The following is a 15,447-nucleotide window of genomic DNA, read 5'->3' on the forward strand; positions in this document are numbered from 1 at the left end:
TGGTAAAGAGCCTGAACAAGGGTCAATGATGAGGATGGAGTAGCTGTTGGACAAAGCTCTAAAACTTTCAAAAAAAAGAAAAAATGTTTCATATCTTTATTATAAATGTTTTACTTTTATACAGTGTCAAACAGTTTGATGAACATTGCATAGCGTACATTGTGAACAAACCCCAACAAACAGTTCAGCATGCTCCAAAGTCCTTGAGAAAACATTGACCATAAGTGTTGCCAAAAGTATGCATAGAAATTTCCACAATTAAAATAAATTGTGATCAGTTGTTCAATGGCTAAGGTTCTGTTACATTACAAAAAAATGTAGGATTTTTATGGAAAAATGTTTGCAAGTACTGCAATGCTTAATTCAATTATCTCCACCACATCAGTGCACACATGGCTATTTGCCTGTATGTGATTTCATGTGTTGTGAAAGATTCGATGAGTCAAAGAATCTTTTTCCACAGGTCTTACAAAGGTATGGACGCTCACCTGTGTGAGCTCTTCTCATATGAATCGTCAAGACATCCAAATATTTAAAAGTCCTGTCACATGCTTTGCAAGAAAATGGTTTTTCACCTGTATGAACTCTTTTGTGCTTTTCCAAATTGTTTTTCTGGGCAAATGTTGCTCCACAGGTAGCACAGGAGTATGGTTTTTCACCTGTGTGAGTTCTTATGTGAATATTCAAATGTGCCATCTGAGCAAATCCTTTCCCACATGTGCTGCAGGAGTAAGGCTTCTCACCTGTGTGAGATCTTATATGTTTAGTCAGCTGTGACTTGTGACTGAACATTTTCCCACAAATGTTGCAAGAATGCATCTCCTTATTGTGGACACGTTGATGAGTCTGTAATGCTGCCTTTTTCTTAACCTCTTCACCAAATGTGACACATTTTAAAGACTTTTGACTTTGGTGAAGACTGCAGTCAATTGCTGATATTGCTGATGGTTCTGATGTTCCACTTGACCCTGAGTTTTCAGGATTGCTTCCTTGAGATTCTTTATTTTCAGTGATATGGGTGTTGTGAAAGAGGAGATGCTGTTCATTTTGTTGCGCAGGTTCACAGTGGTCATTTTCCTCATGAGTAAGAGCCCACATGAATGTCTCAGTCTCCTGCTTCATAATGAGCTGCTCTACCTCCTGACTGCTGCAGAGTTCTTCCTGCTCCTCCTTCACCTGTGGAGGCTCTGGCTCCTCTTGGTTCAGACTGAAGGTCCTCTCCTGGTTACAGAGTTGCTGGTCAGCCACAGCCTCTTCATATTCACAGTTATGTTGCTGTGGGACATCTGGAGGAACAAAATAGTAGAGCTTTTAGTTACCACCATTAACTTGTCAGAGTTGCATTAAAGAGAAAAAACAAAACAAAAAAAACAGAAGAGGAGTCAGATGCCTACTCTAAAATGAGAAATGAGGAGCATCTCATGAAGTTTTACCTTTGACAAGGTTTCATAAACAGCTGAAAACTTCTGTTATTCTTATTCCTAGTTTAAGTGACATATACATGTATCAAAAAATTAATATCATGAAAAAGTTCATTCTCCTCTGTCATTTAATTCAAAAGTTAAACTTTGATGTGTTTTTTTAATTCACAAAGTGAAATATTTAAAGGGTTTTTGTTGCTTTCATGTCAATGATTACATTTTACTGATCAAATAGATAAAAATGACAAAACTGTCTTAAAATTTACAATCCACCTTATTCAGGGTGGGGGTGGGAGGGGTCTACAGTTTCATGTACACTGGCTAAGATGTTAGTTTTAGTTATATTTTAGTCATTTCTACCCTTCATGGTTTTGGTAAACAAAAACTTTTTAAAACCTAAGTCCAGTTTTAGTCCATAAAAAAGTCAAACATTTATTCCCTTTGCCTGAATTTGGTACCAATAATAGCTGTGTGATCTATACACAGTAAAAAGCCAGGGTCCCTGCTTTCTACAACTGAAAGGTAGAAGAGCTAAGGATATGCGGTGTTGGTGGATTTACCCACAGCGGAGAAAGATCTGGGATTTTCAATGTCTGACAAAAACAAAATTACATTTTAGCCTCATTTTAATCTTGAGAAAAATCAAATGTACGCTTTGTCAGCATTTTGCAATCAAAGATCTATTTTTTAGACAGTCCTAGTCAATACTTTCTCATGAAAAACATAAGCTGATGAAATTAATACCACTACTGCAGCTATGATTGTGCGTGTAACTACTGGTGAAGTAATGGCAATAGAGTAAATCAATTTCTCCCAATGACTTACTATAATGTCTTAGTGCCATAGGTGCTGTTTTAGAAGGAATAAATCCTTAATTTAGTAAGTACTACTTCCTTAAAAACCAAGCTCAATGTTACAATGAGCTGAAATATAAATATATACACTCACCTGCCATTTTATTAGGTACACCTGTTCTATTGCTTGTTAATACAAATAGCTACTCAGCCAATCTGAATGCAAGACACATGGAACCTTGAAGCAGATGGGCTAGAGCAGTGGAGGACCACGCTGAGTGCCACTCCTGTCAGCTAAGAACAGGAAACTGAGGCTACAATTTGCACAGGCACACCAAAATTGGACAATAGAAGATGGGAAAAACATTGCCTGGTTTGATGGGTCTTGATTTCAACTGCAACACTCAGATGGTAGGGTCAGAATATGGCATAAACAACATGAAAGCATAGATCCACCCTGCCTTATATTAACATTTCAGACTGGTGGTGGGGATGGTATTATGGTGTGGGGGATATTTTCTTGGCACACCCAGTTAGAACCAACTGAGCATCATTTGGCTACTTCAAGTAAGATAATGCACCATGTCACAAAGCACAAACCATCTCATACGTATTTCTTAAACATGACAATGAGTTCACTGTACTCCAACGCCCTCCAAAGTCATCAGATCTCAATCCCATAGAGCACCTTTGAGACATGAGATTCCAATGTGGATGTGCAGCCGAAAAATCTGCAGCAACTTTGTGATGCTATCATGTCAATATGCACCAAAATCTCTAAGGATTGTTTCCAACACCTCGTTAAAACTATGCCATAAAGAATTAAGGCAATTCTGAAAGCCAAAGAGGGTCCAACCCTGTACTAGCAAGGTGTACATAATAAAATGACCAGTGAGTGTTACTTTCTTGTACTAATAACTGGACAAATTTATATGTGTGTATTTAACAGTGGTGTTTCAAACATGCTGTTAACTGCCTGGATGCATCAGAGTTGGGATTCCCTCAATGTTAAATTCATTTTAATATTTAACTCAGAATTTTAGATTTATAAATCTGCAGAAGACATTTCTGACATAACCTCACCAACTTTCAAGATGCATGGAGGATGACCAAAGTCTTGAATGAAACAGAAATCTCCAGCAACATTTATGTATTAGAGAACAACTTTATTAGATTTATCAAACTGAAAGGTTGACCAAGTGAATCATAAATATTTACAAAGTTGACATATCAAAACAGGGACTAGTCTGTGAAATACAGATTTCAGAAATCTCACTAATCTATGAGGGAAATGTTAAAACTGACTGTGCTCTAGCTTTACATCTTCTTTTAAGTATATTAATTTGCCTCCACTTCCTTTAACACATCCTATTACTATACAGTTATGATATGAAGTTCATAAAGTTAGTTAAATTTGCAAGTGGACTACATCAAAGGCAATTTCTTTATTTTGTCCACTCCGGTGGGAGACGAAGGAATTATGATATCAAGACAGTTTAAAGTAAACAGATGATGTTCACATATTTTGATTACCAAATTACCCTTATAATCAGGATGAACATCTTGTTAATATGGGGAATCCCAGTTAGACAGAAGGCCTCGGAACTCGCTCTCACAATACACCCTAAGTTTCACGGGGGCTAGCCTAGGAGTAAAAGTGTATGTTTTGGAAAAAGTCAAATTGTGTCAGTTAATTCAGCTCTAAAAGGAGCTCTGAAATCACCTGAAAGGTTTTCCTGAGCCTTTATCCCAGCTTTATCCAGCAGTCTGCGGTGGCGATCGATCTCTGCCTCGTACTCGACGATAGTTCTCTGAAAAACTCCAAAAATGTCTTCAGCAGCAGCAGTTAGCCGCTCGAAGACAAATTCTCTCAAACGATCGGCAGCAAACATTGCTTAAGTTCATTTGGTGAACATGTAAATAAGAGGCGAAACGGCACCGTAGTTTCTTTCACGAGAACGCCCCCTGTTAGTTTACTTCCGCTGTGTGTCTCATTCTGAAGCACCGACGGTGAAGGTTCGGCAGCTTCTTTGTTCCGCTTTTCCGCAATTTCTATTATTGAGCTTAAATCTAACAAAGACCTGCCTTTATCCTATAATGAAATTACAGGATGAACTTATTCTAATCAATAATATCCGAATAAACGTCAGTCGTAGCCGTTCTGCATTAAAATGTCCTACAGTATATGAAACAGTTTGCATTCTTCCATACAATATGCATAGAAAACGTTCAATACTGAGAAATAATGTCCTTTACAATACAACACTCAGAACTAACTAAATAATAAGTGTTCAAAGGTTAACAACTTTAATTGTGATTAATCTCAGAATTTCTGTACGTAATCATAATTAATCACATCTTTTAGATTGCTTTCTAAGTGTCCACTATTTTGCATTCAAAACAATTCTTTTTGTCATTTTGGACAGTTAGGGGAGCTAAGAATGTCACCTCTGCTGTTAACAGATGATGTGGTTTTGCTGGGTTCCTTGGCTGGGAACCTCCAGCAGGCACTGGGATGGTTTGCAGCTGAGTGAAAAATGGCTGGTATAATAATAACCTCCAAGCCTGAGGCCATGGTCCTCTGCCGGCAAACGGTGGATTGCTTCCTCCAGGTGGAGAGAGTCTTTGCCCCCAAGTGAAGGAGTTCAGGTATCTTGAAGTCTTGTTCACAGGTGAGGGTAGAATGGACGGTGAGACTGACAGGCGGATTGGTGCAGTATCCGCAGTTTTTCAGGTGCTGTACTATACCATTGTGGTGAAGAGGGAGCTGAGCCAGAAAGCAAAGCTTTTAATTCAATGGTTTGTCTTTGTTCCAACCCTCACCTACAGTCATGAATTCTAGGTAATGACTGTGGGAATAAGCAGTGTCGGACTTATTTTACATCACTCTGCTTGCCGAGAGATGCAGCAGTGGCTTAACCAAAGTGTACTGAAAGGGCCGATACATCATGCGATTTATCATGATTTTTTTTTTTTATAAAACACTGCACTATTTGTGGACCTCAATTAATCAAAATTAATGCACTTAATCTTGAAAGCCCTAATTTTTATTAACCAGACTTAATGTATTGCATTTACACAGTGGCAAATAGTGTGATGTACATTGTATGAATTCATTGAAAAAAGAGAGTTACTTAAAAAAAATGGAAACAACTACAAGTATTCAAACACATTGTGTCTTTGAACATTTTCAAGCTACTTTTTTTGTTATTCAAAAGGCCAGACAAAAATATTGCAGATCACAGATCATAAAAATTACATGTGATGGTAGGCTGGCTGACTGTCTGGATTTTTGACACATTGATCAATTCATAAAGTCAGTCATTTAACCACTATGTAGAAAGGCATCAGATGATGTTATTAAAAATAACCTTGAGTGCGTTTTAGATTATTACACATACTGCTCAAATTTCAACTGTGACAATGCTGAGTTTAAGAAGTCTGTCTTGTCCACACACACAAAAGTAATAACCAGCATCCTGCAACAATAAAATGATGACCTAAAAGCAGAACTTTTAAGAAACATAAACGTTAGTTGTGCAAAAATATATTGTAAACAATTCACAACAAACAGTTTGACATGCTTAAATGACCTAAAATATGGCTCCAAAGCCTGTGGGGAAACATCATGCATTAGTGTTGTCCAAAATATACATGAACATTAACACAAAATTCATTGAGATCAGTCCTCCAATTGCTTTTTTATTTGTTACATTAAAAGAAAAAGGTTTTGGATAAAAGTGTAACAATTAGGTATTAATCCTGGCAGGAAATATTAAAAATGAGCAGCTTCTTTACACCAGGATAATGTGAACCTCCACTCAAAGGAAAATGGTTTTGTGTTTAATACAGAGATCAATCTATGACTGGAAAATTAATGATCTCCAGCACATAAGCATTTACATGGCTACTTGGCTTCATGTGATTTCATGTGTTGTGAAAGATTCGATGAGTCAAAGAATCTTTTCCCACAGGTCTTACAAAGGTATGGACGCTCACCTGTGTGAGCTCTTCTCATGTGAACTGTTAAGATGTGCAAATATTTAAAAGACCTGTCACATTCTTTGCAAGAAAATGGTTTTTCACCTGTATGCACTCTTGTGTGCTGATCCAAATTACTTTTCAATGTAAATGTTGCCCCACAGGTAGTACAGGAGTATGGTTTTTCACCTGTATGAGTTCTCATGTGATTACGCAAATGTGTCATCTGAGAGAATCCTTTTCCACAGATGTTGCAGGAGAAAGGCCTCTCACCTGTGTGGGATCTTACATGTTTAGTCAGCAGTGAGTTGGAACTGAACATTTTCCCACAAATCTCGCATGAATGCATCTTCTTACCATCATGGACACGCTGATGTGTCTTTAATTCTGATTTATTCTTAACCTCTTCCCCACATGTGCCACATCTGAAAGGCTTCTGACTTTGGTGAGGATAACAGCCCATCTCTGATGGGTTTGTGTAGTAGAAGCTTGTATTTTGTGCTGGTTCTAACGTTCCACTTGATCCTGAGTTTTTATGCTCACGTTCCTCAGGATCTTGATTCTCAATGGCAAAGTAGTTGGGAGAGAGGAGATGCTGTTCATTTTGTTGTGCAGGTTCACTGTGGTCACTGTCCTCATGAATGGGACTCCACATTAATGTATCAGTCTCTTGCTTCACTATTATCTCCTCTCCCTCCTGACTGCTGCAGAGTTCCTCCTGTTCCTCCTTAATCTGTGGAGGCTCTGGCTCCTCTTGGTCCAGACTGAAGGTCCTCTCCTGGTTAAGGAGCTGCTGGTCAGCCACAACCTCACCCTCTTTACACTCATGTTGCTGTGGGACATCTGGAGGAATAAAAAAAAAAAACAGAGCATAAGTAACCACTCTCCTTGGACGCAAAACATGCATTAAGGACCAGAATATACCATACATCTTGTTGGGGCTGAGTATCGAGAACCAGTACAGACGTGATACCATTTTCAACACATTAATACCTACTAGACCGAATTACAACACAGATATTGATTCTTAATTTCAACACCCTGCCACCCAATTCATAAGGCAGGAGACACGTTATAGTTTGTGTGGTTTATGTGTTAAGTTCCATCGGGCTCCTTTTCTTATCCCATGTTCGTCTGACAACTAACAAAGATATATCTGCAAATAATTTATGATACCCAGACAGAATTTATTCTCTTGCTGACAGTCAAAACACGTTTTTTCCCTCTCAAAGGTATCGATTCAGGCACCAGCATCGTATTAAAAGCCTCAATTAAGCACCGGCCTCAGAAAAAAACCCAACCAATGCCCAAAGAGAAATAAAGAGATAAAGAGAATTACAATACAATACAGACAAAATAGTGTGGTATTAGCTGCTATGTAATTTTCTAATTTTAACATGTCGGTACTGGGATTGGCCTATTTTTGAGTGTGCAAAGACATGCGCTTTATGCTTTAACCATCTCCAGGGACCGTGGAGGGCCCACGCTCAGGCTATTATGGGGGTCGCGGGCTAAAAAGATTAGAAAACCCCCTGCTGGCAAAAGCCTGATACCACGGCAGATAAAGACACCACGGGGAATAGAAACAAACCAAACACCTCTAATCATTATGTGAATGTATGGATTTTTTTTGTCTCACCTATTCTGTGTGAGTCGATGTGAGACTTCCGAACGATATCCAGCAGTCTGCGCTGTCGATCGATTTCTGCCTCGTACTCCATGATAGTTCTCCTAAAAACTACAAAAATGTCTTCGGCAGCAGCAGTTAGCCGCCCGACAACGAACTGTCTCAAATTCTCAGAGGTACACATTTTTGTTTAACTACTGAACACGAAAAAGCTAAGCTACAACAACAGAAAGCTCTTCGTGATGCTGCAATTCCATTCAGACGGCCTGATTGTTTACTTCCGCTGTGTCACACTCAGAATCTCCGACGGTGAAGGTTCGGCGGCTTTTTGTTCCGCTTCCGGCAAACACATTTTCTGCTTCATCACTTAAGTCTGACAACGTCCTGCCTTTATTTAAAAACATATAAAGTTTAAACCTATTTGAACTAATATTATTAAAAAAAAAAAACCCGTTAATGATCACATTCCTTGTTGCAGTAATAAAAATAATGTCAATTTCCAACTGTCCTTTTAAAAGGTAATCACTGTGGGTTTATCATCTTCATCATAACATCAATCCCACTTTATTAACTCACTGTTTTATTGGGGTCTTTTCCTCAAAATTAAACTAGCATAAACCATAAACTTCCCATTATGCATCTAAGAAAGAATAAGAAAGAGAGAGCTCCATTTCAAGAAGATCAAAGAATGTTTCATATTTTTATCAGAAAACACTTATGCATTGCTTTTATACAGTGTCAGAAAGTTTGATAAACATTGCATAAACTCACTGGGAGGAAAGAAAAAATAAAACAATCAAATGTAAATAAAAGCAAGATTAAGAATTCAAACACATTTGAGTGTTGAACAAAGTTTAGGGCCAATCTTTAGCATCATTATTATTTTTGAAAAGGCCTGATAAAAAAATATTGTAGATTATTCATCAACAAAACTAACCTCGCATTTTATCTTTACATGTGATGGTGGACCGACTGATTGTTTTGATTTTTTTTTTTTTTTTGTTCATTTATCAACTAATACACTCATTTAGCCATTATATAAAATGATATCGGATAATGTTATAAATTTAAATTTGAGGAACCTGGCATGCCTGGCATAGACTTTTTTATATATTCATTGCATGGACATGTGACTGATGTGACATCTAAGCCAATCCATCTGCTTTGCAAGGTTAAATCTTGAGGGGATTTTCAGATTTTTATACTTATTGCTCGAACCTTAACTGTGACAAAGCTGACTTTAGGAAGAACACCTGACAGAAAATATGTTGTAAACAAATCACAACATAGTCTCCAGCATGCTTAAATGACCAAAAAAGGCTCTTAAGTCTGTGGGGAATCATTGTGTATCAGTATTGTCCAAAATGCCCCTGACAACTTCCACCAATAAAATTTTACTGTGATCAGTCCAACAATGGCTTCTTTGAATTGTGAGAAAACTTTTGGTTTGTTAAATCATAGGTGTAATCCATCATTGGGCATTGATCCTGGCAGAGATGTAAAATCTCTACCACATCTGTGTACCAGTGTTAATTTCGTCGACTAAAACTTAAAGGGTATAAAAGACTAAAATGGGACTAAAACTAAAAGACATCTCATCTAAAGACTAAAATTTTCAAAAATTAACACTGCTGAGTACACATGGCTACTTGCATGCGTGTGATTTTTTCATGTGTTGTGGAAGATTAAATGAGTTGAATCTTTTCCCACATGTCTTACAAAGGTATGGACGCTCACCTGTGTTAGCCCTTCTCATGTAAACTGTAATGCATCCAAATATTTAAAAGTCCTGTCACATGCTTTGCAAGATACCATTTTTTTTAACCTGTATGAATTCTTTTGTGCTTATCCAAATTACTTTTTGTGGCAAATGAAGCCCCACATGTAACACATGCATAAGGCCTTTCACCTGTATGTATTCTCATGTGAATTTTCAAGTCGAATTTATCCCTGAACATTTTGCCACATGTTTCACATGCAAATGGCTTTTCATGTGTATGAACAATATAATGAGTATTCAAGTTGGTCATCCGAAAGAATCTTTTTCCACATATGCTGCAGGAGAAAGGCCTCTCACCAGTGTGGGATCTTGTATGATAAGTCAGATCTGATTTGAAGCTGAACATTTTCCCACAAATCTCGCATGAATGCATCTTCTTACCACCATGGGCCCGCTGATGTGTCTTTAATTCTGACTTGCTCTTAACCTCTTCACCACATGTGTCACATGTGAAAGATTTTTTACTTTGGTATGAATTATGATCAGTCTCTAATATTTTAATTTTCTCAATTCTTCTTTTCTGAAGTCTTTTCATTAGTGTTGGCTCTGATGTTCCACTTGATTCTGAATCTTCATGCTTGCCTCCTTTGGGATCTTGATTCTCAGTGACATGGGAGTTGTGAAAGAGGAGATGCTGTTCATGTTGTTGTTCAGGTTCACTGTGGTCACTGTCCTCATAAGTATGAGTCCACATGAATGTCTCAGTCTCCTGCTTCACTCTGAGCTGCTCTATCTCCAGACTGCTGCAGAGGTCCTCCTGTTCCTCCTTCATCTGAGGAGGCTCTGGCTCCTCTTGGTCCAGACTGAAGGTTCTCTCCTGGTCACAGAGCTGCTGGTCAGCCACAACCTCCCCCTCTTTGCACTCATGTTGCTGTGGGACATCTGGAGGAACAGAGAATGAAAAGATGAAGTTTCTATCATCCTGGGAAACCCTCACTTTTTTAATCACCTGCTGTTTTTTAAAATAAGCTGTCAACACATCTAGCATTACTCATACAGAACACTGTGGGCTGTTGGAACTGGGGAACCTTTGGACTGTTCTGATCATATTAAAACTCACTGCATATCTATCATGATGAAAACTATTGGAACTATGTATAACATGTACACTGGCTTGCGAAAGTATTCATACCCCTTGAACTTATCCACATTTCTTCACAGTACAACCATAAAAATATATAAATATAAATAAATATATTTTATTGGGATTTCGCGTGATAGATGAACACAAAGTGGCACATAATTGTAAAGTGAAAGGAAAATTGTACATGGCTTTCAGAATTTGAATCTGAAAACTGTGGTGTGCAAAAGTATTCAGCCTCCTGGAATCTGATACCCATGAATAAAATCCAGTGCAACCAATTACCTTCAGAAGTCACCTAATCAGTTAAGAGAGTCCACCTGTGTGTAATCTAATCTCAGTCTAAATACAGCTGTTCTGTGAAAGCCTATTTTAGATAACATCAGTGAACAAACAGCACCATGAAGACCAAAGAACACACCAGACAGGTCAGGGACAAAGTTGTGGAGAAGTTTAAAGCAGGGATAGGTTATAGAAAATATCCCAAACTTTGAACATTTCACGGAGCACTGTTCAATCGATCATCTGAAAATGGAAAGCGCATGGCACAACCACAGACCTACCGAGAAATGGCTGTCCACCTAAACTTACAGGCTGGGCAAGGAGGGCATTGATCAGAAAAGCAACAAAGAGGCCCATAGTAACTCTGGAGGTGCTGCAGAGATCCACAGCTCAAGTGGGAGAACCTGTCCACAGGACAACTATTCCACAATCTGGCTTTAATGGAAGAGTAGCAGGAAGAAAGCCATTGCTGGAAAAAAACATTAGGAGTCTTGTTTGCATTTTGCCAAAAGCCACATGGGGGACATACCAAACATGTGGAAGAAAGAGCTTTGCTCAGATGAGACCAAAATTTAACTTTGTGGCCTAAACACAAAGTGCTATGTGTGGCTGAAAACTAACACTGCACATCACCCTGAACACATCATCCCCACCGTGAAACATGGGGGTGGCAGCATCATGATGTGGGGATGCTTTTTTTCAGCTGGGACAGGGAAGCTGACAGATGGTTGGAGCCAAATACAGGACAATCTTGGAAGAAAACCTGTTAAAATCGCCAAAAGACTTGAGACTGGGGTGGAGGTTCACCTTCCAGCAGGACAACAACCCTAAACATACAGCCAGAGCTATGATGGAATTGTTTAGATTGAAGCATATTCATGTGTTAGAATGGCCCAGTCACAGCCCAGACCTAAATCCCATTAAGAATCTGTGGCAACACTTGAAAATTGCTGTTCATAGAGACTCCCCATCAAATCTGACTGAGCTTGAGCTATTTTGAAAAGAGGAATGGGTAAAAACTTCAGTCTCTAGATGTGCAAAGTTGGTAGAGACATACCCCTAAAGACTTGTAGCTGTAACCATAGTGAAAGGTGGCTCTACAAAGTATTGACTCCAGGGGGCTGAATACTTTTGCACACCACTCTTTTTAGATTTTTATTTGTAAAAAATGTTGAAAGCCATGTATAATTTTCCCTTTCGCTTCACAGTTACATGCCACTTTATGTTGATCTATCGCATGAAATCCCAATAATATATACCTTTGTCGTTGTAACTTGAAGAAATGTGGAAAAGATCAAGTGGTATTAATACTTCTGCAAGCCACTGTATGTATATGCATTTTTTACAATGTGTGTGGTTTGTGTGAACTTTTGCTGCCCTCTAAATTGTCCCATGGGGACAATAAAGACGTATCTTATCTTTTCTTTTTTATCTAATCTTATGTTAAAAGATAAGAGAAATTCTTAAAATGCCAGTCTGCCCGACAGCAATAATGTTGGGGTCTGCTGCTCTTTAAAACGAACACAGACATAACTGGTGCATTATGCTGCATGTGCACTAAATGCTACAGTCTATGGAGATTGCTGTATTCTGCTTTTCGGACTGTCTTACCATAAATCCTTATATCCCTATGAATAGTGTGGTTTTGGACTGTTGTATTAGTTTCTGCTGCCCCCATGCTCTGGCACAGTTATTTTGAGGGCTGAGGGCTAAAAGATTAATTTGTATTATATTTTTTCTATTCATTTTAGGGGGAAAAGCACATTAGTTAACATGTAAATGTGGCAGATTGTAGGCATAGACTAATTTCCATCCATAGTCCCTGGTAGGTTGATGGTATACATATAACAGTGTACATCATGCATGTAGTTAATAAGAATAAAAAATATACATAAAACTAGACAAGCAGAGACCAAACAATATAAACAGCACAGTATCATACGAAGACACAAATATAACAGCACAATAGGTGTCAGTGTGACAACGCTTACGACCAACATGGAATAAAGTGACCATTGCAGCTATAGTGCATAAAGCAGAAGGGAAAGTGCTGATTATATATGTGCTTGAGGAACTTGCACATTTTGCCCTTGGTCTGTTTATTTAAAGTGATGATTGCAGTAGCCCTATCGCTCAGAATTTGTATACACAGGAATGTTTAGGTATGTAGTATTGCACAGGGATAGCACAAATAAGTGTGTTTGTGTATGTAATATTGCACCAAAGATGCATACATAGTTTCTTATAAGTATGTACCCACAGAGATAATGAAATGGTTAAACATGGTCATAATTCTGGTGTGTCCTGAGTCACACTTTCAGAAGACCCTTGAAACTTGCAAAGCTGGAGCATTCCCTGAGAGTGGTAAATGTAGGTATATTATGTTTTGCATGTAAGTGTATTACACTATCATACAGGTTATAATGGGCGGCTGCCCTCACACAGCCTCCTGTTCTGGGATAAGGTTACCGCGACATTCCTAGGTCGACAGATGTTTACTGGACCAGTCATTGATTAATGTGACACGGTGGGGGAGATAAAACTTGGAAGTGAGAAATGTTTTGGTAGTTAGTACCAGGAACTGTGTGTGTGTGTGTGGTGAATATCCAGAAGTGTTTAGTTAGGCACACGTACACACATGGTCTGAGAGGTATAAAAGTGCATGGTTAGAGACAGGGGCATAGCTAGGGATTTAGGGACCCCAGAAAGAATTTTACACAGGGTCCTTCCTTAACTGGCTAGCCAAGTAGCAAATGTTGCCTCATTTTTACAAATATCTCTGCATTTTAATGTATTTTTGAACCATAATTTCCCCATTTATGGACAATATTTTTACTAAATTTACTTGTATTATTCTGCAGCACTGGACCACACCATTTGGACATTTTTAAAGGAGGAGCAGGGGCCCCCAGTATTGCATTTTACTCTATTTGATACTAATTTCAGTCTGTTGACCAATTCATTAAGTCACTTTTGATTAAATAATGACACTAAATGCTAAGGAAAAATAAATAAAAACACCTTTTTCATTGCAGGCTTATTAAGGGCCCCTCCCTACTGTGGGCCCGGGCAATCAGTACCCTTTCTCCTCCCTGTGCCACGCCCCTGGTTAGAGAGATTCGGGGTCTCACTCATGTACCATTGTCCTGCTTGAAATAAACGTAACATCAAGGCTGTATTCAACTCATTCTGACTCCTGACTAATCCTTTAATGTAGTATTTGCTACAACATAAACTGTTCCAAAATGTTCTCCCTCTGAAAGATACTACATTTTGCCCAAAGATAGAAGGTCCAATGCGTATCTCACAGCCACCGCCGTGGTTCTTTCAGCCTGATTAAAGACTCACTGATTGCTTTCTGTGTGATCTAATCATGAGGTGGTGCCAGCCCATGTCGGGCTTTAAGCTATATCATTGGCCAGGCAATATATATATATATATATATATATATATATATATATATATATATATATATGTTTTTTTTCTTTTTTTTCTAATGTTAAAGCTCAAAAATTTGTTCTTTTGGAGGATGTTACAATTGTGATAGGAGAAGGGTTTCTTGCCTAACATTTTTATACAAGGATTCAACAGGTATCAGAATTGGTGCTCCTGCAAGTGACCATCTGGTTATGCAGAAGTCAATATGTGAAAATAGCATCAAATTTATGATTATTAGCACTTGGGGTGTCCTGTATTGCTTAATATTGTTCCGGTTAAATTTAACAGTGTCTGATATTTTTTAACTTGGTTTTTGAAGAACAGAGGTAAACCGCTTGGCTGAAAAAAAGCCTGCTACCAACCGAAGAACAAGAACAAACCAAACATATTTGTTCCTGTATCGAATAAAATTTGTGTATTTCTCACCTATTCTGTGTGAGTCGACGTGAGTTTTCCCAGTGATATCCAGCAGTCTGCGCTGGCGATCGATCTTCTCCTCGTACTCGACGATAGTTCTCTGAAAAACTACAAAAATGTCTTCAGCTGCAGCAGTTAGTCGATCCATGATAAAGCTTCTCAAATTCTCAGTCGAAAACATTTTTTGTTTATTTATTAAAACCCAAAACGCTGAGCTACAACAACAGATACGTCTGTGTGGTCCTGCAGCTTCACATTAAAAGTTTCTCTTGTTTGTTTACTTCCGCTGTGTGTCACACTAATAAGCACCGGAAGTGAAGTTTTGATTGTAAATTGTTCCGCTTTCGCCTGGCTGTGATTTCTGTACTTTACCTAACATCGTAGATCGAAATTATATGATAGATCTAAGCCTTTAAAGCCCGAAACATCACATAAAGGAATAAAAATTTCCATTCATTGAAACTGAGATGTTTATTTGGCTTTTTACTGAAAAAAATAAAAAATAAAAATGACATGAAATTCCATACACGTATCACATTTGATACATTAGGCATTTCTTCTATAATATATCTGATTGTATAAAACCGTTTTTAAGGGAAATTATTAATTATGTTGATTAGACAGCG

The 15,447-nt window shown here is 38.2% G+C and overlaps 3 protein-coding genes across 3 annotated transcripts; all 3 read right to left on the minus strand.

Annotated features, from left to right (window-relative positions):
- Positions 1-100: 100 nt before the first annotated feature.
- Positions 101-4,172, minus strand: LOC121519045 (zinc finger protein 37 homolog). Its single transcript, XM_041801826.1, has 2 exons — positions 3,939-4,172; positions 101-1,286 (listed from the first exon to the last, which is right to left on the minus strand). The coding sequence occupies exons 1-2, from the start codon at positions 4,105-4,107 to the stop codon at positions 397-399; spliced, it is 1,059 nt and encodes a 352-aa protein (XP_041657760.1). The 5' UTR covers positions 4,108-4,172; the 3' UTR covers positions 101-396.
- A 1,089-nt stretch (positions 4,173-5,261) lies between these two features.
- LOC121519035 (gastrula zinc finger protein xFG20-1-like) lies at positions 5,262-8,093 on the minus strand. Its single transcript, XM_041801814.1, has 2 exons — positions 7,836-8,093; positions 5,262-7,039 (listed from the first exon to the last, which is right to left on the minus strand). The coding sequence occupies exons 1-2, from the start codon at positions 8,005-8,007 to the stop codon at positions 6,123-6,125; spliced, it is 1,089 nt and encodes a 362-aa protein (XP_041657748.1). The 5' UTR covers positions 8,008-8,093; the 3' UTR covers positions 5,262-6,122.
- A 461-nt stretch (positions 8,094-8,554) lies between these two features.
- On the minus strand, positions 8,555-15,087 carry LOC121519056 (zinc finger protein 32-like). The gene is made up of 2 exons (XM_041801834.1): positions 14,831-15,087; positions 8,555-10,485 (listed from the first exon to the last, which is right to left on the minus strand). The coding sequence occupies exons 1-2, from the start codon at positions 15,000-15,002 to the stop codon at positions 9,644-9,646; spliced, it is 1,014 nt and encodes a 337-aa protein (XP_041657768.1). The 5' UTR covers positions 15,003-15,087; the 3' UTR covers positions 8,555-9,643.
- Positions 15,088-15,447: the final 360 nt, after the last annotated feature.

Source organism: Cheilinus undulatus, linkage group 2 (assembly GCF_018320785.1).
Source record: "Cheilinus undulatus linkage group 2, ASM1832078v1, whole genome shotgun sequence".
Classification (NCBI taxonomy): domain Eukaryota; kingdom Metazoa; phylum Chordata; class Actinopteri; order Labriformes; family Labridae; genus Cheilinus; species Cheilinus undulatus.

Excerpts from the sequence above, each read along its gene's own strand:
- LOC121519056 (XM_041801834.1), bottom strand. The coding sequence starts at position 15,002 with ATGTTTTCGACTGAGAATTTGAGAAGCTTTATCATGGATCGACTAACT. Across the intron at positions 10,486-14,830 it reads CGTCGACTCACACAGAATAG|ATGTCCCACAGCAACATGAG; the intron begins GTGAGAAATACA and ends CTGTTCCTCCAG.
- LOC121519045 (XM_041801826.1), bottom strand. The coding sequence starts at position 4,107 with ATGTTTGCTGCCGATCGTTTGAGAGAATTTGTCTTCGAGCGGCTAACT. Across the intron at positions 1,287-3,938 it reads GGCTCAGGAAAACCTTTCAG|ATGTCCCACAGCAACATAAC; the intron begins GTGATTTCAGAG and ends TTGTTCCTCCAG.
- LOC121519035 (XM_041801814.1), bottom strand. The coding sequence starts at position 8,007 with ATGTGTACCTCTGAGAATTTGAGACAGTTCGTTGTCGGGCGGCTAACT. Across the intron at positions 7,040-7,835 it reads CATCGACTCACACAGAATAG|ATGTCCCACAGCAACATGAG; the intron begins GTGAGACAAAAA and ends TTATTCCTCCAG.